The 23,271-nt window shown below is 39.9% G+C and overlaps 1 protein-coding gene across 4 annotated transcripts in view; it reads right to left on the bottom strand.

The window, feature by feature from the left end:
* The window catches only part of UTRN (utrophin), a 429,397-nt gene that overhangs the window by 358,553 nt on the left and 47,573 nt on the right, over positions 1-23,271 (bottom strand). For all 4 annotated transcript variants that reach the window (XM_058170259.1, XM_058170253.1, XM_058170245.1 and 1 more), the window contains exons 3-6: positions 16,076-16,137; positions 7,654-7,746; positions 6,384-6,461; positions 2,684-2,776 (exon numbers count right to left, since the gene is read on the bottom strand). In XM_058170259.1, the coding sequence (XP_058026242.1) occupies positions 2,684-2,776; positions 6,384-6,461; positions 7,654-7,746; positions 16,076-16,137 (326 nt within the window). The remainder of the gene's footprint in view (positions 1-2,683; positions 2,777-6,383; positions 6,462-7,653; positions 7,747-16,075; positions 16,138-23,271) is intronic.

The following is a 23,271-nucleotide window of genomic DNA, read 5'->3' on the forward strand; positions in this document are numbered from 1 at the left end:
ACTCACGTTTTGAAAAAAAAAAAAAAAAAAAAAGTAGGGATTGTAGGAATTTAGCACCCACCCCCCTCCTAGAAGAATGAAATATTCTAGGAAATATTTTAAAAAGCAGAATATTATACCTTCCTGGATGAGAAATGGAGAAACATATTTTAAAGACAAAGGAGCTCCCTGCAACTTCCTGACTCCCCCCCACCTTTGTCAATGGGCCATTAAAAGCCTCAGCTAAGCTCACTCATTCTCCCCACCTTTGTCAATGGGCAATTAAGGCTTCAACCAAGCTCACTCAATCCCCCCATGATTTGCAACACAATACAACTGAAACTCACCACATGGCAAGGCTCAAGCAAGCTTGAGAGACAGCCAGCAAGGCTAGCTAAGACCCCCACCCCCTGGGAGTCTGACAACCAATCAGGATACTCTTCCTGTGCCCCAGAAAGGTCAAAGCTCAGAAAAAGCATAAAGCCAAGGAGCACACAGGATCTCGGGCCCTTTTCTGTTCAGGATCTCAAGCCATGTGATCCTGACCACCATTAAACCATCTTTCCAAGCAGCCTCCATGTTTCCAGTGTCTTTGTCCCCACTTGGAACTGAACCCAGATGGATATTTCTTCCCACAATCGGCACCCAGATGGGACTCAAGCTAACCTAACCAATGGACCTGGCCCAGGTAAGCCTCCTTGCTAGCAACAGACCCATTGAGTCTGTGGGTAAGTTTTCCTGGACCTTGGCCATTTGGAACTAGGTTTTAAAGGGGTTTTGAGTGTTGAGCTCAAAGACTGCTTGGAAAGAAGGTGAGTACCTCTAAATTTTAATTTTAAGCATGGAAAAGCATGGGAAATATGTGTATGCCTGCATGTGTGTGAATGAGAGAGCCCTTCTCCCAATCATAGCTGTATCTTGCTTTCTCTGTGCATTTCCTAACCGCAGAAAGACCAAAAGTCTGGAGAGCATGGGGGTTTTGCCAGAGCACAGGACCTTCTGTTAGGGAAGGGAGAAGTGTGTGTGTGGGATTCCACCTAAGGAAACAGTCTGATTCCACCTCTTTGAGCAACCTCTAGCCGCACCTCTGCCTACTGCTAGCTCCACCGAGCCGTGACCGGTAGGATAGAGAAAGCAAGGGGGGGAAGCCAAACGTGGAACTTTGTGTTTATTAGGAACGGAAACCGAGCGAGAGGAAAGTAAGTGTGAATGAAGCAATTAATAGAGTAAAAAAGGAGAAAAAGGAGAAAAAAAAGGAAGCAGGAGATCTGCTTGGGGCCCTGGATGCCCGGAGGCTGCCAGTACTGCCTGGTATGCTAAAAAGGAAGCAGGAAGCAGTGTTGAAGAGGTGCTCGTACCTACTGGCAGGGCAGTAGGTCCTCTGGGATCACCTTTTTTTGATCCAAACTGGAAGCTCCCTTAACAGGAAGGTGCCCATACTTCGACAGAAGGGAGTCGAAGTCCTTCCCAGAACTTTTTTTTCTGAAAATTGTAGGAGGATCCACCCGGCTAGGCCAAAGTGAAAAATAAAACCTCACATCGGAGAGGGAAACATGGGAAGCAGTAGCTCGAGGGTGGAGGGAAATCCCCTGGAAAACCTGCTGGGGGCCTGGAGTGCCCGGAGGCTGCCAGTTTTACCTGGTATGCGGAAAAAGAAATTGAGGAAATTGTGTAATAAAGATGAGAATAGGAAACAAATTTGGCTAAATAAAGGTACTTAAAAGAAAAGGGAAATATATAAATAGGAATGTTTGGGTTTTTGTTTGTTTGTTTGTCTCTTTCTCTTTCTTCTATGGAACCACGTGGTCTGTCTGTTAAGATTTGTGCCTTCCCTAATTTAACTGAGATTTATGGCGGGAATGATCAGTGTGTGTGTAAATCTCAGAGTTTTGTTTTCCTCTCTGTCCTCCTTGTTTTTATGTGTGTATGTCTGTCTTTGTGGGCCCTTGAAGTAATTGTAACTGTAAAATGTATCTGATCTCTAGAGACAAGAATTTTAAATTGTTAGGGAAAAACAAAAACAAAAGGTTGAAGCAATAAAATAGGGAAAAGAGAGAGAGAAAAAAGAAAGAAAGCCTTTGCCCTATTTTCGTGTGGCCACCGGGAATAGGGTACAGAACTTTTCATTTCTGCTTTTTTCTCCTCCTTTTTATCTTAAAGTAACAACTCAAGTTTATAAGGAAACATTTTAAGTTCACTTACAAGATAAGTTTATGAGGAAACGTTTTAAGTTCACTTACAAGAGGGGAAAAAAAATTCAGTCTTGCATTTACTGTGTGTTTAAATGATTTTACCTGTTCCTGAAGCATGTGAATCCAGTTTTTTCTTTCTCATCAGTTGTTGAAACTGCATTTTGTTGAAACTGCATTATCTTTTAGTAACTGCAATATTGATGTGTTGTATCTTTTCAAACTCTGCCTGCAAGATATCTACCCCCACCCTTCTTTAATCCTGTTACAATGCCTTTCCTGAGAAGATTACCCACAAAAGTGGGGAGGAGATCCTTTTCAGGAATTAGTTGGGCTTTCGGGAGCCTTAAAAGGCATCCTCACCCATTTTGCTCTGGTGCCTCCGCAGGAAGTCCAGCTGCCGTAAAAGTTCTATAGCATCTCCAGCTAATACTCCACTAATACCCATCAATGCATTCTACAGCAAAATAGTGATTCACACAAATGGACTGAGAAAAAGCATCAAATCTTCTCACCTGCCAGTGCAAAATTACACTCCATAACAATCCAAGTGTCAGTTTGTGATTTCCATCAACAATGTCTGTCCCTCCTATGTTCACCAGATCCACCTGGAAATATTATCAACAAATGAAAATGTCTTCTTAATCAAAGGCATGCAAACTTTAAAGGAACTAGTAGAAAGTGGAGAATAGAGAACCAATGGCCTATCAACTGTTATTCTACTATAACTCTCACCATAGTTTCTCTCATTCCTGGAATCAGCTATGTAATTTAATGATTTAATTGTACGTGAATAATTCTGTTTAGACCAAATGAAGTGCTATATAATGTGCTGATTTTAATATATTGACAATATGATGATCAATTCACAGGAATTTATTATCTTTAAAAACACCAGCAGGAAGATGAAAGCGTGTAATATAAAAGCATAATTAATGAATATTATATAAACAGGTGGCAGTTGTGATCAGGAGGGTTTTTGTGCAACTGGCAAGTTGTGAATAAGTTACAACTTTTTCCTGGAACAATCCCTACTCAGAGTTACCTAAACTCTATTCACCTCCCATCTTGGCTATTGTAATGAGCTTCTACATGGGGCAGCCCTTGAAAAGTACCCAGAAGCTTCAGTTGGCTCAAAACAGTGTGGCCCACAAGATTTTGTGCAAACCTAGATGTGCACGTGTCACCTCTCCTGCAGAACCTGGACTGGCTGCTGATTTGCTTCCAGGTCCAATTCAAGATGTTGGTTGTCACCTTCAAAGCCCTACATGGCTTGGGATCAGAGTATTTGAAGGACCATCTTATCCCAGTCATATATACCTGACCTATTAGAGTAAGGATGCTAAGGGTCCCACTCTTAAGGAGGACCATCTAGCGCAGGGATGTCAAACTTAAGGCAGGCAGGCTAGATCCATCCGGCAGGATGCTTAGATCTGGCCCGCAGAGTCACCCTGGAAATAGCAAAGGACTGGATCGTGATGCCTCTGCCAGCAAAAATGGAGCTCAGGAGGGCTGCGCGCAGCCATTGCAAGCTATCTTTTTGGTGGCAGAGGGTTGCAGGAGGCCGGCACAGCCAAAAACTGAGTTTGGGAACCCATTTTCACTGGCAGAATGCTTGAGCCGCCACAGGCACCCCAAGACAAGTGATATCAAGCTGGCCAAACCCATCCTGGCCATGCCCCTCACCCCAAGGTCAAAGACAACCCTGATGCGGCCCTCAGTGAAGTTAAGTTTGACAACCCTGATCTAGCGGGATCAAGAAGAAAGGCCTTGTTTGTGGTGGCTTCCTACTTGTGGGAATATCATTCCTGTGGAAATAAGATTGGCCCTCACTTTGACACTTTTTCACAAGCTCTGAAGACATAGTTCTGCCAATAGGCTTGGAGATTCCAGAGTGATATGGAGCCCATCAAGCGGCTTTTCTGATTGTTGTTGCTAGGAGGGTTGAGGTGGGGGTATTGCTTTTTATACTGGGGTTTTACCCCTCTAAGCCATCCAGAGTTATAGAGAGTGAATTGGATGGCCATATAAATTTTCAAAAATAAAAAATAAAATAAAATAAAATAATCAAATCTATATAAAACTCGTACTCTTTTAGTAACTGCAATATTGATGTGTTGTTTCTTTTCAAACTCTGCCTGCAAGATATCTACCCCCCCCCTTTAATCCTGTTACAATGCCTTTCCTGAGAAGATTACCCACAAAAGTGGGGAGGGGATCCTGTTCTAATGTCTTTCAGCCCTGAAAAGATGACTCTGCAACTGGGGAAGCAGAGCACATGGTTCAGATGCTGCCCCAGAGGAGACCTTCCATTTGTTGGAGCCAGGAATTGAGTTTGAATCCAGCCCCCACTGAAAGTCATCACAGCAACCAGATTGGAGCAGACCTTTCCAAACCTGACTGACCAACAAGCATGCCACCCAAAAGATATGAAAGAAAGGACCCTGAGATGTATAAGTAAAGACTAAAAGACTCTTTTCAATTCCCAGAAGACAACTGGAAAGACTATGGGGAAGGGTGGAAATTCATTGTAAGGTTTTCTGTCTTGTCTCATTTACATTGTAATCAGTCTAAAGTACTCATGTAAGGATTGTATTTGAGTGGCTACCACAGCAAGTTCTGAACACGTTAGATTTTTGTCTGGTGGGAGGGAAATATGTCCAAAATGTTTGTATTGCCTGTATTGTAAAAGTAGCTGCATACACAGGCACACACAGAGAGACACACCATTCAGAATTAGTCTATTCCCTTCACTTACCTCCACACAAGACTTTTAGGTTGATTTTTGCTCTGTGGCACTAAAAGCCCAAGGAGTCAGATCTCCCTGCTAATTCCATAGGGGAGGGCATCCCCCTCAGGCAATTCCTCACTTGAAGAGATAGCAGAAAAAGTGATATCCAAAACCCAAGCCCTGACTATGACTCACAAATGATGCTGCCCAGTTGCCCAGTAAAGCAAGATATGTTGCACTGGTGGTCTCATGAGTAGAAGTCCCAGGGCTCATTGTGTGTAATTTTTTTTTAAAAAGAAGAAAGGAAAAAGCCTGGATTGCACACTGATTAACCTCAATTTGGACTGAAAAAAAAATCTTGGATAGACTAAAGTAAGAGCTAGGGCAGGTTCAGTAACCAACCCTTGGAAATGGGCAGCCTGTAATTTAAAGGAAAACCATGGCTGTGAAAATTTTGGGATGTGTGCTTGCTTGACCTGACTGGAAGCTCTCAGAAAGTGATATCTAACAGCTGAAATTAATTGGCATAGAAAATTGGATACTGTAAAATTCTTACCAGAACTTTTCCCCTGGCTGCTAGACCTTCATGGTTGAAAGCTTTTGGGAGCCACTGAAGGAATCTTTTTTTCTGTTGTCTCTATCAATGGCTTCCTTTGCATCAGGAAAATTAAAAGCACCCACTGATTTGATCAATTTTAATTTTTGCCAAGAGCATGTTTCAAAACTCACGTTTTGAAAAAAAAAAAAAAGTAGGGATTGTAGGAATTTAGCACCCACCCCCCTCCTAGAAGAATGAAATATTCTAGGAAATATTTTAAAAAGCAGAATATTATACCTTCCTGGATGAGAAATGGAGAAACATATTTTAAAGACAAAGGAGCTCCCTGCAACTTCCTGACTCCCCCCCACCTTTGTCAATGGGCCATTAAAAGCCTCAGCTAAGCTCACTCATTCTCCCCACCTTTGTCAATGGGCAATTAAGGCTTCAACCAAGCTCACTCAATCCCCCCATGATTTGCAACACAATACAACTGAAACTCACCACATGGCAAGGCTCAAGCAAGCTTGAGAGACAGCCAGCAAGGCTAGCTAAGACTCCCACCCCCTGGGAGTCTGACAACCAATCAGGATACTCTTCCTGTGCCCCAGAAAGGTCAAAGCTCAGAAAAAGCATAAAGCCAGGGAGCACACAGGATCTCAGCCCTTTTCTGTTCAGGAACTCAAGCCATGTGATCCTGACCACCATTAAACCATCTTTCCAAGCAGCCTCCATGTTTCCAGTGTCTTTGTCCCCACTTGGAACTGAACCCAGATGGATATTTCTTCCAACAGTACAAACAACTAGGAAAATTGAAAGGAGGCATGTTAAGTTGTACAAATTTTTAGTTCACATACCCTTACTCAAAGACAGAGTTTTCAGAAAACAATTTTTCAATTATCTTGTCCCTCAAGTTTCAAGGAAACTGAGCGATTTAAAAACTTACATTGTTCTGATGTAAAACCTGAAGTACTTTGTTGACATTATTCAAAGCATGGACTCTAGTAGTTCCACGTTCTTTTAGCTTGCAAAAAGAAAAAAAGAAAACAATATGTAAATAATAATAAATGTTATAATTAACTTTTCAGGAAAAGCACAATTAAAGCAATGATGCAGATTTTGGAACATTTACTCTAATTGAACTGAATGGATATCCCTTTCCTTTATCCAAATAACAGGACTGCAACATCCTGCAGTATGCATTATTTTGGCAACATATGTCAAAACATTTTAAGAACAATACTGTACAAAATGCACTATAGCAAACTTTAGCTGTGTGCATTCTTTTTCACTCTTCAAGCTTAAGTTTAGCAAAGCACATTTTATAATTTTGTTTAGAAGTTGAAAACCGGTGTAAAAACAGAATTTACAAACCATGCATATCAATGCTCTTGTTAATTAACTAAATTCAGTGTGAATAGAGTTCTATTTCCAACAGTCGGAGAAATTGGTTTTAAACCTTGACATTTCATTTTGTTTCCTGCTGAGGATACTAAAATTAGCTAAACTAATTGTCACTGGGTAATATAGACCAGTGTTATTCGACCTTGACAACTTTTAAGATGTGTGGACTTCAGCTTCCACCAGACTTGATATCCTGGGTCTAGAAAACTTGGAACTTCGTCGCCTTCGACAGGACCTGGGTCTAGTTCATAAAATCATCCGTTGTAATGTCCTTCCTGTCAAGTTCCTGTTTAGTTTCAATAACAATATCACAAGAGCTACCAACAGATTTAAACTCAATGTCAACCACTCCAGTTTAGATTGCAGAAAACACGATTTCTGTAACAGAATTATATATGCTTGGAATGCATTACCTGACTCTGTGGTTTCTTCTCATAACCCCAAAAGTTTTACTCTAAATCTATCCACGGTTGACCTCACCACTTTCCTAAGAGGACTCTAAGGGGCGTGCATAAGAGCACAAACATGCCTACCGTTCCTGTCCTATTGTTTCTTCCCCTATATATATATGTGTTTATAGTACATTGTTTCTCCTCATATATATGTTTATATATTATATAATCCTCTATGTTATACTTGTATATATTGTTATGATGAATAAATAAATAAAAAGAAATAAATAAATAAATAAATAAATAAAGCTCCCCAAATTCCCAAGCCAGAATGCTGGTTCTGATATTGTAAATAAGCAAAGGCATAGTATTTTAAATTATCCTTTCAAGATGGTGATAATAATGGTAATTACCACTTACCAGTGGATTCCCTGTTAGCCCTTCTAAAAGGTCTAAGAGTTTCCTTCCATCTCGAAGATCTGTGAATATATCCTTTATTGGCTGTTTTCCAAACTATAAAAAAAAGATAAATAATTTTTAAAAAATAACTTCTGAGTCCAAATACAACATAAACAAATAAAAAGATAAACCATAGCCAGATGTCATCTTGAAATACTATTATCTACACGTGTTATAGCATTCCAGATTTCTTAGCATGACCTTTATAACAGGGCTGTGCTCTGTTTTTTTCACATATTCCTATTTTTTTAGAGGGAAAAAAGTAGCACCAGAAGAAATTTTATATCCCAGGAATGAGATAGAAAAGCAGAGGTCTCTCTTGCAAGGAAAGGCTTTAGGGAATTTATTTTAAATACATTATACCACCAGAACACCTATAATAGGTACCAGTAAAGTGCTACTATATGATGAAAAACTAATATTTAAGCTTTAAGCAAGAAAACCCAGTTCTCCCCTGCAGAAGTGAAATGCCACTGTGGAAGCAGTAGATACAGGTAGACCTAAATTGACAGCAGTTCATATAGTAACTGTTAGAAATTTCAAGAGCACTGAAAAAGAGTGACTATGACCATTATTCAATTTAGAACCATCACAGCATCCCTGGAGTTACATGATAAAAATTCAGATGCTGGGTAACTGACTCATATTTATAATGGCTGCAGTATCCCTAGCTCATGTGATCCCCTCTTGCAACTTTCTGACAAGCAAAGTTAATGGGGAATCCAGATGCACTTAACAACCATGTTATCAACTTAACAACTGAAGTGATTCACTTAACAACGGGCTGACCAACCGTACTCAACAAGTAGTCCTCAATGAAACTGCACCTACTTGGAGAGAGGTTTTCAGTGGAGTACTCCAGGGCTCTGTTTTAGGCCCAGTACTCTTCAACATATTCATCAGTGATTTGAACGAGGGAATTCATCAGATTTGCAGATGACACCAAGCTAGCAGGAATAGCCAACACTCCAGAAGATAGGCTGAAGAAATAGAAGGATCTTGACAGACTTGAACATTGGGCGCTATCTAACAAAATGAAATTCAACAGTGAAAAAAGTAAGGTTCTACATTTAGGCCAAAAAAACAAAATGCACCAGTACCGTATATGTGGTACCTTGCTCAATAGTGGTGACTGTGAGAGGAATTTTGGCGTCCTAGTGGACAATCACTTAAACATGAGCCAGCAGTGTGCAGTAGCTGCCAAAAAGGGGCCGGGATAGCTCAGGCAATAGAGAAGCCTGTTATTAGAACACAGAGCCTGCAATTACTGCAGGTTCGAGCCCGGCCCAAGGTTGACTCAGCCTTCCACCCTTTATAAGGTAGGTAAAATGAGGACCCAGATTGTTGGGGGGGCAATAAGTTGACTTTGTAAAAAATATATATATATACAAATAGAATGAGACTATTGCCTTATACATTGTAAGCCGCCCTGAGTCTTCGGAGAAGGGCGGGGTATAAATGTAAACCAAAAAAAAAAAAAGCCAACACAACATAAACAGAGGGATAGTATCTAAGTGTTAATATCACTTTATAATGCCTTGGTAAGGCCACACCTGGAATACTGCATCCAATTTTGGTCGCCACAATGTAAAAAAGAGTGGAGACTATAGAAAGAGTGCAGAGAAGAACAACAGAGATGATTAGGGGACTGGAGGTTAAAACATATGAAGAACGGTTGCAGGAACTGGATATGTCTATCCTTATGAAAAGAAGGACTAGGGGTGACATCATAGCAGCGTTCCGATATCTCAGGGGTTGCCACAAAAAAAAAAGGGAGTCAAACTACTCCCCAAAGCACCTGAGGGTAGAAGAAGCAGCAATGGGTAGAAACTAATCAAGGAGAGAAGCAACCTAGAACTAAAGAGAAATTTCCTGACAGTTAGAACAATTAATCAGTGGAACAACTTGCCTCCAGAAGTTGTAAATGCTCCAACACTGGAAGTTTTTAAGAAGAGATTAGATAACCATTTGTCTGAGGTGCCGTAGGGTTTCCTGCCTAAGCAGGATTGTTGGACTAGAAGATCTCCAAGATCCCTTCCAACTCTGTTATTCTAAATTCTAAACTGTCTCTTTTAGCAACATAAATTTTGGACTCAATTGCAGTTGTAAGTCAAGATGTAATCAATAATTCAAAACATCTCCTCGCAATCTAGCCATGGAATGACTGTAAGGGAGAAAAGAGAATAATTTTGGGCAGTATCATTTCCAGATATGGAAATGTCATACTCTAGAACTGTTCATAAAAAAAAGTTTCCAGTTTGAGATGAAATGATAAAGTATAAAATATAAACAAATGTTCCCCACCCAACCCTCAGACTCAGACTCAATCTCAGACTGTCATCCTCTGTAGCCTAAGGAAGTTATATCTGGAAAGATTAAATGCTACATTATGCAATAAGAAGTAGTGTATTTAGGAACTTGGTTCTCTGCTGCACGTTCCTCTTCAGTAACATCATGATTCAAGCTTGAAAAAGCCTACTTTATGTAGATAAAGCTCACAAAGAATGCATTCTTCTTTTGGGGAAAAATATCTTACGCTCTTTCGCTTGCTCCCACCCCTTTGTTTAGCTTAAGCTTGAGTGTTTCCAATCTAACACCGGTTTGTTTTCCTTTATCTATATTAATTCCTTCTAAGTCACCCAACAACAAATTTAACACAAGGCAAAGTCAGTTTGAATTCACAGGCCCTCAATAGCTGAAGTTTAGTAAATCAGCTGACAAAATATCTTAATGCAGAAATATGACTAAGTTCTGGAAGGATATTATTTAAAATATATTCGGATGAGAATATTTTTTTTAAAGTTCTATTAGCATCAGTGATAAATAATTTGAAACTCTTTTCTTTATTGAATATGTGTCAATTCAGGCAGAAATTTCAGTATCAGACCTACCTGGTTATAGCCAAGACAAGCCACATGAGCTGAGTGATGGAACTGTATAAAAGTACTTAGGGAAATTATTTGAAGATAGCAGTGATGAATCAATAGGAACTTGGATATTGAGTAGTACTAGGAACCTCTAAGTTTTTGATCTTAAACTATGTTTATGAACTGGAAACAACCATCTTATCCACCAATACAGACAATTAGTCCTGTTCCCTAATGGCAGCAAAAATGGATGTGGAAGGCTAGAAAGACTGTATGTACTCAAAGAGTACCTTAATAAAGCATATTAGAAAGGGGGAAGCATGAAATTCCTTTAGCTCTTAATTACTTTAACTTCTTTAGCTCTTAATTACTTTAACTTCTTATTAAACTTTCCTCCTCATCAACTCATAAGAACCAAACATGAAGATTATTGCTACTGGCTATTTACTATTCAGGAAGGAAAGATTTCCAGTACATAGATAGAAAACTAATTTCTAATTCATGTTCTGTAATCTAAATATGGTACTTTGATATCTGTGTCAAGATTTTCCATTTGATGTATCCAAAGCATGAGAATTTGATGTGGGAAACGATTCACAAAGCAGAAAGGTCACTACGCAAGAGAAGAGCAGTTTCAGTAAATAAAATACAGTGCGTTTTGCCAGCATCTAAATTTAGTGCACCATCTTAAATGAGAAGCATTTTATTGTGGCTTTCTATCTGTTTATTTTTCTGCTTGAATTCCTGTTTGCATTCCACTTATTCAAGAAAGCAACAAATTAAATGTTGTTGAGGTTTTAGGAGAGTTGGATATTTGTTCTTTGATATACTTGTGACCAAAACCAAAACAAAAAATAGTTCAGTTAGTTTATTTATTCATTTTGATAACGGTACAGGAAAAACTCATATATAATAGATTATTTCTAAAACAGAAATGAACAGCAACAACTATATTTACTCCCATGATGCTAAGTAAGGAAAAACAGGCTTCTCTTCCAAAATACTGTTTAAAATTTAAAACATAATTGAAAGCAACCTGATTTGTAAAGACTATCCAAGTGAAATCAAAGCTCTCAGAATGTTAACACAGTGTTTCATTTTATCCGTCATAATTTTGAATTTTTATAGAGAAACCACAGTTCTAAATAACTCACACAAATACATCCCATTAAAGAGCAAATCCATATGCTCATCCATAGGAGCTACTTCGGGAGATCTTTCCCTTTCTGCAAAATCTTTTATAATTAGATTTTAATACCAGAACTCCAGTTAAAGATTGGCTGCAAAACAGAATGTAAAAGTATGACTTCAAGTCTTTTTGCAAATTATGAGCAGAATCAAACTAATTGTTCTAGCTGACAAGAAGTATTGTTGTTTTGAGTATTGAGTATTATTTGTTGAAAGGTTGAACATCCCCAGAGCAGCTTCGGCACTGCAGTTAATTACTCTTATGGCAAATCCATTTATACACTATTAATTGTTGAATTGTGACTTATAATTTGAGTTTAATCCAAGTTAAACTATCTTTTAACAGAGAACAGAACGAAGAAGCTTTTTGGATAGTCATCCATGTTTTATTTCACATATTTCAAAAGGTGCTAACCTAGGTTTTCTGCACTGAAGCAGATCCTGCATTTGTGCTGTCAAATCCTGCCCTGGTGTCCTTGCTGTTGATGAATATTAAGCAGCATTAAAGCAGAGGCGCGCACCATCTCCAGCTGAGGGCTGCACCTGGCCTTTGACTGATGGGCCAAAGCTAAATTCCAACAGGAAGACAGAGAAACAGGCGGACCAGCATATAAACTAAATGTCATTTAATTCCTACTTAATTACACTTAAGCAACTTAATTAGGTAAGTTAATACAATTGCTCACGTAAAGAGTTTTTCTATCCTGCCTATGCCTAAAAAAAGATGCTTCTGTTTTGGAATCTTTTTTTCTTCTTCTTCTTCTTTAGAGCTACCTGGAAGCCTGAACAAATACATTTGTGCTTTAAGGAAGAGCAAAGTGATATACTTAGAGGAGACCCAAAGAAAATCTCCCAATTATTTGTTGGGTATCTAGGGTGGTTATAGGAACCAAGAGAGAGGAGCTGCTATTTACTCTGTTATCCAATAAACTGCTCAATAAGTGCAGTTCACTGTATGTGCAGAAGGGGAGGAAGAAATATTTATTGCTAATACTACAAGTAGTTCTTGACTTACAACCGCGATTGGGCCCAGAACTTCCATTGCTAAGCAAAAACTGTATCAGAGACAGTGGTGGGTTGCTACCAGTTCACCCCGGATCAAGCGAACCTGTTGTGACCCAGGTTCCTGGACTCGGACTCCTGGAGTCGGATGATTCAGAAAGTGAGGGAGAAGACCTGGCAAGGCCTGCTTCTCCTGTGCCAAACTGGCAGGAGCAGAAATTGAAACCCACTACTGATCAAAGATCAGAGGTTGTCGTGTCCCACTCCTCTGCTGACAGCCGGGTCGGGGAAGTCCATATCAAGCGTGCCTCTGCACCTCTGCCAAACTCCTATCAGAGTTCTCAAGGCAGGCAGGAGACCAGGAAGTGACTTCAGCAATCCAAGTTAGACTTTGCCTGACTCAGAGAATGCCAGAAAGCAGATCCTTTATATAGGCCATGGGCTGTGGCTCCATGACTCAGCACTTATCCAGGCCTGCCCCTCCCTTCCTTTTGCTGACGTCGCCTCTCAACTCTCCGGAAGCGAGGATCTCTCCAGTCTCCAGCTGTTGGCAATCCTAGCTCATGACTGGCCTCACATTCTTCAGGCTCACATGCTGTGGGGGAGGGGTTTAGTTGCTCCGTTTGCCTGGACATGGTGCCAGGACTGGGGGCTGAAGGCACGTCAGGCCCTTCATCTTGCTCGGCCTGTCCGGGCATGGTGCCAGGGCTGGGGCCTGGAGGCATGCCAGGACATTCTTCCGAACTATCAGCATCCGGCAGGAGATAAGAGGGGCCCGGCTGCGGCAGGGGGAGCGGGCGACTCACAACAGAGGTGTTTTACAGTAAGCCGTAGGGCATAGGCTACTTTGAGACACATTTGAGACACTAATAATACCTAACATATATAGATAAAAAATAGGGGCTGCAAACATCCAACCTTAGTTTTATGCTATCCAACTTACAGCTACATTCAGTCTCTAATTTATGACTGCAATTGAACCCCAAATTTCTACTTCTAAGCAAGATAGTTGCTAAGTGAATTCTGTCCCCTTTTACAGTCTTTTTTGCCACAGTTGTTAGACAAATCACTGGAGTTGTTAAGTGAATCACACAGTTGTTAAGCAAATCTGGCTTTCCTTATGGAAAAACAGCTGGTAAGGTTACAATGGTGATCACATGACCCTGGGAGAGTGCAACTGTCATAAATACATGACAGTTCTCAAGGGCCTAAATTCTGATCATGTGACCACAAGGATGCTACAATGGTTGTAAGTCTGAAAAATGATCATAAGTTCCTTTTTTTCAATATCGTTGTAACTTATTTCACTAAACAAATGGTTGCAAATTGAGTATATCTGTAGTCTACCTAAGTCTTTCTGTACTCAGGGATGTCAAACTTACAGCTTAGATCTGGCCCACAGGGTCGGCCTGGAAAAAGCAAAAACCAGCCTATGGTGCCTCTGGCAGTGAAAATGGAGCTCCGTTTTCACTGGCAGAGGGCTGCAGGAGGCCGTCCCGACCGAAAACAGAGCCTGGGAAGGCCGCACACAGTCCCCCCCCCCCCGAGCTCCATTTTTACTGGCAGAAGACTGCAGGAGGCCATCCCAGTTGAAAATGGGGCACTGGGGGTGCGCTCTGTCCCCAAGTTCCATTTTTGCTGGCAGAGGGCTAGCAAAACAAACTTTAAAACAAAACAAAAGGAGAAATGTTTTCCCTTTTGCATTTGAGCATGCAAGAAGAGACAGGAAAGTAGAAAGAGAAAAAGGAAAGACAAAGAAAAATAAGGAAAAAGGGGAAGGAAGAAGAAAGGAGAAGGGAGGGTGGGAGGGAGGGTAGGAGGGAGGGAGGAAGGAAGGAAGCAAGGAAGGAAGTAAGCAAGGAAGAAAGGAAAGGATATTATAATGAGAGTGAGAGAGGGTCTCAGGGAAGTCACAGGTGCCCCCTACACGAGTCCCATGTCACACCCACCATGATCATGCCCACCCCCGACCATGCCCACCCAGTCTTCCAAGATCCAACCCAACCCTGATGCAGCCCTCAATGAAATCGAGTTTTGACACCCATGCAGTAGAGCAGGGGTAGTCAACCTTTTTATACCTACCGCCCACTTTTGTATCTCTGTTAGTAGTAAAATTTTCTAATCGACCACCGGTTCCACAGTAATGCACCATGTATCGTCATCTGCACACGCCTCTTGTGCATCGCGGATTGGGTTTGGGGGGGCACCGGCTACCAGCTCTACTTGTCTGTTACAGCTGGGTGGTGTGGGGCGAGATGCGTGAGCTATTCTGGGACAAGGCTCTTTTGTTTGCAGTCGCACTATAGCGCCATTTAGTTTCACTTAGGTAACGTGAACGAAACTTATGCGCGGGCAATACAAATAGTATATTTTCAGAAATTTAAATTGTCACGGGGAATTTTATGAAAACCTAATGAAAATGTTTTTAAATAAGGCTATGAAAAAAATTTTAAAAGACAATTAAATTTTAAAAAAAGGAAAGTGCTTCAGTATCGAACAAAACCACTATCGCCCACCATGAAAGCTGGAACGCCCACTAGTGGGCAGTAGACTCCAGGTTGACTACCACTGCAGAAGAGGAACGCTATACGGTCAATGCATATAGACACAGCCAAATCTACAAGGGAGCATCCTATACAAGTTACCAAACCTTGCATTTAACTGAGAACTTCCACTGGGCAAAAAGTTTATACTGAGCACCCATACCCTCATCACTGGATATGAAATAACTTTGTTTATTGCTGGAAAAAGCAAAAGATTTACTTTGGAGTTGCAGTTCTGACATTGGCTGACATCCCAACAACACTGCTGACAATGCCATACTGCTCTGAAAAGGACTGTAGAATTTCTGCATGCGGCTTTTAAAAGACAATGAATCAAACATTTGTTTCCAGAAAGGTCAGAATCTCTGGGGAAGGTTCTGCCAACACAGGCTGCTTTCAAGAAATATATAATGTACACAGTCTATTACTGGGGCCTTTATAACAAAAGGTATTTCAAAAAGTTATGCATTAACCAAATCCTGCAAACTGAAGTTGAGCAGGGAAAGAAGGAACTCAGTGGCAAAGAAAATGGCCATTTTAAAGTGTGATTAGCACAATTAGGTTGCAGCTAATATGAAGTCCTTCTAATGGAGAAAGAGGGAGAGAGCAAAACAAATATTGCTGGGGATCTAGAATTGGAAGATATTTTAATCCAGCACATAACTGAAGATGCTATGTTTTATTGAACATAACTTAAGCTACCCTTTTTCAACCTGATGTTCTCACATGGAACTTCAATGAAAGACAAGTGATTAAAAAATAGCCACTGTGAGAAATCCTTACCTTCGAAAAACGAGTGTTTATCCACTTGGTGAAGGTTTTCTTTTGTACATCTTTGTGCTCATCTAGAAAATAACACAGATAAGAAATTTAAATATTGTTCTCAGTTTTATGCAATGGTATACCACCCCAAAAAATTTTTCCAGTAAAAGTTATCAAAAAAAAACCACAGAGGTTTTTTAGAGAGGTAACATAGAGACGAGGTAACATTTTAGATTAGAATATGGTAACATAGAGACGAGGTAACATTTTAGATTAGAATATGATTTTGACGCTATAAGGACTCTCATAATTCAAGGATAATGTATGTCCCTATCGGAATGTAAACTAGTGTTCATAAAGAGAACAGATTTTCTGTACCGCCTGACCAAAATTTTTCTCAAAAGTTCTCAAAAACAAACTCTCATTCTTTTCAGGAGAAGCAAATTCTGAAGACTGATAATTTCTGGAGAACTCATGCAAACTAATTACTAAGAAAGAGCTATCAAATTCCTGAGTTTCACTGGGATGAAATGCTTCAAACCCTGAAGCTCTTAACAGGCAATCAGAAAGTCCTCTTAATTTTCTCCCACAGAGATAATTCCCTTAATTACCTTCTACAAAGATAGAGGATAGTATTTAGAGATATCTGGATATTTCACCTCTTCTTCTCTGGATTAAAAATGGTTTTCCCCCAAAAATGTGATATCAAAATTAAGATTTCCGTCTCTGCTGAAGCAAAACACTGAAATCATTTGTCAGGCTTTTCTTTCTTCTTTGCTTTTTACTTTTACTCCTTTTACTTTTATCAAACCAAAGTTTGAGACTAATATTGCTTATTTCAAAATGTGCTTGGAACACCAAACTCATTCTGACATCATCCATTATATTAAGACACAAAGGTCAACATTCTTTTTAACTAGTTCTTAAAATTCCCCCCTTTCCTTTAATTGCTTAAGGAATTTAGAAATAAAAGCAGGAATTAGCCTGTGGGTTTTCAATAATCACAAGACCAAGAATGCTACAGAATAACAAGCTTCCATTTGCTTGCCTTGGAATTATACTGCTCTAATCTATATGCATCAACCCTCTCCTCCCCAGACTGTCCAGGCAGAACTGAAGAACTGAACGGCCAAATTATTCATTAATTTTTATACATTACCTCATTAAAAAAAATCAGTAATCCATAAAACATCAACTAACAAACATAAATCACTGGAGAACCATCATGCACATCCAAATGCTTGTGTGAACTGTCTCAACATGCCATTTAAGAGACAACAGGTGGGATTTTTAAGACATGCCTCTAGGCAGGGAATTTCACAGCAGTAGAACTGAGACGATCCTGTCCTATAGAGCCGTCCTTCCCACACTGGTGCCTTGATGTGTGCAGCAGTTTAGTTCTTTTTATTCCCAACTAACACAATAATCACATTATTTTGTTGTAAATGACAGAAACCATAATCCAATAAGAGAAATTTAAGAGAATATATGATATTTATCTATAAATATCGAAAAGGACATAATGTGCTGGTCATTGGTGGGTTTCAATTTTTTTTACTATGGGTTCTGTGGGTGTGGCTTGGTGGGCATAGCATGGCTTGGTGGGCATGGCAGGGGAAGGTTACTGCAAAATCCCCATTTCCTCCCAATCAGCTGGGACTTGGGAGGCAGAGAATAGATGGAGGCGGGGCTAGTCAGAATTTTTTCTACAGGTTCTCCGAACTACTCAAAATATCTGCTACCGGTTCTCCAGAACTGGTCAGAACCTGCTGAAACCCATCTCTGGTTCTCGTGGAGCAGACCTGTCCTATGTTGGAAATGAGAGGAGGTCAAAGACAAGTGGGTTCAAATTAAAAGAAAGGAAATTTGGCCTGAATATTAAGAAGAATTTAATCATAGCAAGTACATCAGGTAAGTACATCAGTAGTAGATCCACCTTCACTAAAAGGTTTTTAAATGGCGATGATGATGATGATGATGATGATGATGATGATGATGATGATGATGATGATATTCATTCAGTTGTGTTCAACTCTTGGCAATTCTTCTTCCGAACTTGTACTACTTCTTTGAATTGTTCTATGGTGTCACATTTGATAGTATCCAGCCATCATGTTCTTTAGCGGCCTACTTTCCTTTTATCTCTAAATCTTGCCAACATAATTGCTTTCTCTAGTGAATTCCCCCCAAAATAAGTGAGATGCAGTGGATTCCTGCAGCAGATGGTTAAACTATATGACTTGTAGTACCTTCCAGCTCATGCATTTTATGATTTCAAGTCTAGAGGATACCAGGCATCCATTTTCCATCCAAATGAACAATTAAGAAACATATATAAGAGAAGGCAGTCTGCTGTTTAAAACATTTAGCGCAGGGTGGAGAACCCACAACCAACCCTTAGATCAGGGTTGTCAAACTTGCAGCCCACGGGCCAGAGCTGGCCACATCAGTGGTGAGTTGCTCCCAGTTCTGTCCGGTTCTATAGAACCAATAGTAAAACCAGCGGGAGGCTCCACCCACCCGCCCCATCATCAAGGGGCTTCTGCGCATGCATGCGCTCCCGTTGTGAACCGGTAGTAAAGGTAAGTAAACCAGGCCACACCCACCCCTGGTTTAGCAAAGGGGGGAAAAAGTCCTGATACAACATGTGACACTGCCATAACGACACAAATTTGACACCCCTGCCTTAAATAATAGTACTACTACTACTGCTGAATTCCAAACCCTCATCACCTCTAAATGGATCAGTGAGTTGACAGGGACAATGACAGCTGTTCTTCATCAATGTCTGATGGTAATAACATCTGAATAACAATAGCACTTTCTACTTTAAACATTTCTTCATCCAGATGAAATAATAATCTTTTGCTTATGGCTTCGGATGACAGCTACAAGGATAGCCTTTGCAGAAAAGACTGTGGGCTGGAATAGCAATGCTAGAAATGAAGCCCACTGCCAAAAAAGAAAAACTGTACCCAGCAGACCGCTTCAGTAGATCCTTACAAGAAGAACTGAGCACTGACTCCTTTCCTTGCCAGCTCCCATCACAACAGTAACTTTGGGGAACTAATTAGCCCATTCCAAGCTTCAATATATTTAACAAAATCCTAATACGTGAGAAGCCCAAAGCTAAATTTATTCTCAAGATACTCTTTGCTTTTCTCTTTCCCTGATTTGTTTTCCATCTTTGGGGAGAATTATTTAAAGTCTAATTTACCTTTTAACTTTTGAGCAGACAGGTTTTGTTTTGTTTTTATTTTGCAAATTGTTCAGACAGCAATTCAATCCAGACAGCAGGATATAAAACTGAGGCATAAATAGTTCAATCAAATAGTGATTGCAAAGGAATAAATAATAATAAATACATAAACACACCCACGTGTCCTCAGTTTTGATATTTCCATGAATCCTTTTTGCATAAAAATGCAATAAATATTAATAAGTTAGGCAATGCCTTTTATTATATTATTCAGTATTAAATTTAAATATGATTCTCTGCTTTAGATGACAATCTTTGCTAATAGGATTGCTCAACTGACAGAAGTTCTTTTTAAAAGATCCAATTATTAAAGAATTTACTTTTGTGTTTTTAAAAAAACCTCAAAACCCCCACTAGACTACTAGAAAGAGCATGGGATCGTGGAAGTAAAAAAGGGATGTCTTCATGTTTGATATATGACCCATGCAGTGGTGGGATTCAAAAAATTTTACTAGCGGTTCTGAGGGCGTGGTTTGGTGGGGATAGCATGGCTTGGTGGGCATGGCAGGAGAACGATGCTGTAAAATCTCCATTCCCTCCCCATCAGCTGGGACTCAGGAAGCAGTGAATAGATGGGGGAAGGCCAGTCAGAGGTGGTATTTATCGGTTCTCCGAACTACTCAAAATTTCTGCTACCAGTTCTTCAGAACTGGTCAGAACCTGCTGAATACCACCTCTGGACCCATGGAATCGTTTCAAGTAATTTCAAGCCCATTCAAATTTGTGAGCAAATATCACAAACACAAGAATACCTTTGAATCATTTTTAAATCAAATGCAAACATACCTTTGTTTACTTAGATTCTTATGTTTACACAGTGTGTCTAGCTATCATTTCATTAATGATAATTTGTTGTCTAAGCCACAATGGTTTGATTGGCAAATGATGCCATTCTATAAAATAAGCCTTCGAAACCAGACCTCACACTAGATTTAAGAGCTTTCTAAAACACCAGTGGGCCTTGAACCAGCTATATAGATGGAGTTGTTCCATCAATTCAGTGCTCTGATCATAGAAGAGCAATCAGTGTATATGCCTTATTAGTAAGGAATTAGAAGAAGATGAAAAGGAAGATTTCATGTCAAGCATCTTGCATAATAATCTCTTGTGGTTTCAGTAAACAGTAACAAACTTCAGTAGGTCCTTATATTTTAATTAACCATCTATTAACCTTGAAACCTTAGCTGTCAATCGATCCCATTAACTCCAGTCCTGAGTTCCCTGCAGGATTAATTGCTATGGGACAAAGTTCACCAATTCTATATTGGTTACTTAGGTCACTGAATTCATATATGAGCACTCCCATCATTCATATATGATTTATCTAGCATTGAAATAACATACCATCATAACTTCAAACTGTGGTTAAACAAATGGCAATGAATACTTGCATAGACACACATAATGCCATGTATCATTCTTCATCACATTTTGATGCTGCCCATTCTTCTCACTTTTGAACTTTTTTTTTTTTTTGGTCCAATAGCACAAAGCCCTGCATTTTCTCAGACCTTTTGAGCCGATAACGTTTAAAACTGCCAAGCTGTTGGGTGTATTCAGAAACATCTCCCAGGTGGTCTTTCATCCAAATTAAACTATAGTTAATATTTACTTGATTCGGAATGTAAAGCAATATACCCGAAGACTATGATGAATGACATTCTGTCAATCTATGCAATGAAATGTGCTATATAACCCAATACCTCATTCATTTCTTAATGGCCAGCACCCCAAAGTTATTGTCCAAAGATAGCTTGGACTTTGCAGATTACACAGATTGACACATACACTAAACTTTACAAATGGGAACCTTCCAGATATGTTTGGATTACAGCTCTCACAAGGCATTGGCTCAGATTTCTGGGAATCACAGTCCTATTTGAAGGTGCCAAATTGCGATCAAACTGTCATGGAAATACTTTGAAATTAAACTCTTTTATTGTAACAGTGAGCTAAATTTAGTGGCAAAAATGCACTTGTTTTTCTTTGGGGGATACAAAGAAACATTAAACTTTAAAACAGATTATCTGCTTGATCCTCAATATCCCTGCAATGTGTAATACTTCAGCCCATAATCTTGTGACATAATCATACCAATAGTAAGTCCTGGCAACTTTCTATTAAAAAAAATAAGTATGTTTTCAACCCATAATAACTTACCCACACATGCTTTACCACATGGAATTACTATACACAAAGAAAGAGACAAAATCATATTTTGGCAAAAAGATGGCATCATTTTCATAATCCTGAAAATGCAAATCAAGTATGATACTTATATTCCATTATCTAACATTAAAGATTCCACTCTGGAGAAATGAAGACTACTAATTATGATTACCGTATATACTCGAGTATAAGCCGATCCGAATATAAGCCGAGGCACCTAATTTTACCACAAAAACTGGGAAAAACTATTGACTCGAGTATAAGCCGAGGGTGGGAAATGAGGCAGCTACTGGTCAATGTAAAAAATAAAGATAGAGCCAAGTAAAATAACATGAATATTTATTTGAACGAAAAACAATAAAAGTGCAAAAGGGGGAAGGAGGATTCCCAGCTTTAGAAAATTTAGAACTACGCCACCTTTGGTATGACCTGAGCATAGCTCATAAAATTATCTGCTACAATGTACTTCCTATCAATGACTACTTCAGCTTCAACCACAACAATACACGAGAACACAATAGATTCAAACTTAAAGTGAACCTCCAATCTAGATTGCAGAAAATGTGACTTCAGTAACAGAGTTGTTAATGCCTGAATGTGCTACCTGACTCTGGTCTCTTCCCAAAATCCCCAAAGCCTTAACCAAAGACTATCTAGTATTGACCTCACCCCATTCCTAAGAGGTCTGTAAGGCGTGCATAAGAGCACCAGCGTGCCTACCGTCCCTGTCCTAATGTTCCCTTTAGTTGTATTCCTTTTATGTATTCAATTCATGCTTATATTTATATAATTATTTAATATGTATTTGACAAAATAAAATGAATGAATGAATGAATAGAATAGAATAGAATAGAATTTTTATTGGCTAAGTGTGATTGGACACACAAGGAATGAATGAATGAATGAATGAATGAGTGAGTGAGTTACTTCAACAACATTGTCTCACAGAAATTGACAATACAACTGCAAGCATGAAAATGAGTCCTCCTTTAGCTTCCAAGGGACCAGGGTGCCTCTGAAGGTCAGTGCTCTAAGCACTAAGAACCCAGCACAAATCTAAGCCTGTATGCACACCAATAGTGAAAATACCCTGCACAGTGTCTCTTGGCAGAGAAGGTTAATTTTCATAGACGTTGGGGTGGCTCTTTTTTTTTTTGGCAGGGCAATAAGGATCTCTAATATCATTAAACCCAAGTGTGAGGAAAAGACAGCAGCTAAAATGTTAAGGCCAGTTGTGTGACCTTCTCCAATACAGTTGGCCTGGCTGTTTGCCAAAACTTAAAACACCCTCCATCCCCCTCCTGCTAAAGCTTCTTTCTTAAAACAATTGTGGTCTTTGCCTTCATGTCGCTCAACCTTTCACCTGCCAGGTTCCTAGCCCTTCACCCTTGACCCACTGCTGTGTTTGCTTAGCATTGTGCCAATCGACTTTAGAAGTCTGTGTGTGTGTGTGTGTGAGAGAGAGAGAGAGAGGAGGGAGGAGGGAGTGCAAAGGGGAAGGAGGATTCCCAGCTCTAAACAAAGGGAAATCCCGGAATGCCAGCGAAGGCGGTGCTCGCGTTCCTCCTCCCTTGCTCAAAAGCCCCAATAACCTTCACCAGCAAGGCAGACCCCACGGAAGGAAGGGACGGGCTGACTCACCGAGCATCTGGCTGAAGAGCAGCTGCTCCAGGTCGCCCAGCACGGTGAAGCACGGAGGAGAAGAAAGAATGAAAGAAGGAGGAACGGCCCTCCTTTCTCTCTCTCTCTCTTCCAGCGCCACGGAACAGAAGGGGACTAGGCGCGCACA

The sequence above is a fragment of the Ahaetulla prasina genome, chromosome 1, assembly GCF_028640845.1.
Source record: "Ahaetulla prasina isolate Xishuangbanna chromosome 1, ASM2864084v1, whole genome shotgun sequence".
Classification (NCBI taxonomy): domain Eukaryota; kingdom Metazoa; phylum Chordata; class Lepidosauria; order Squamata; family Colubridae; genus Ahaetulla; species Ahaetulla prasina.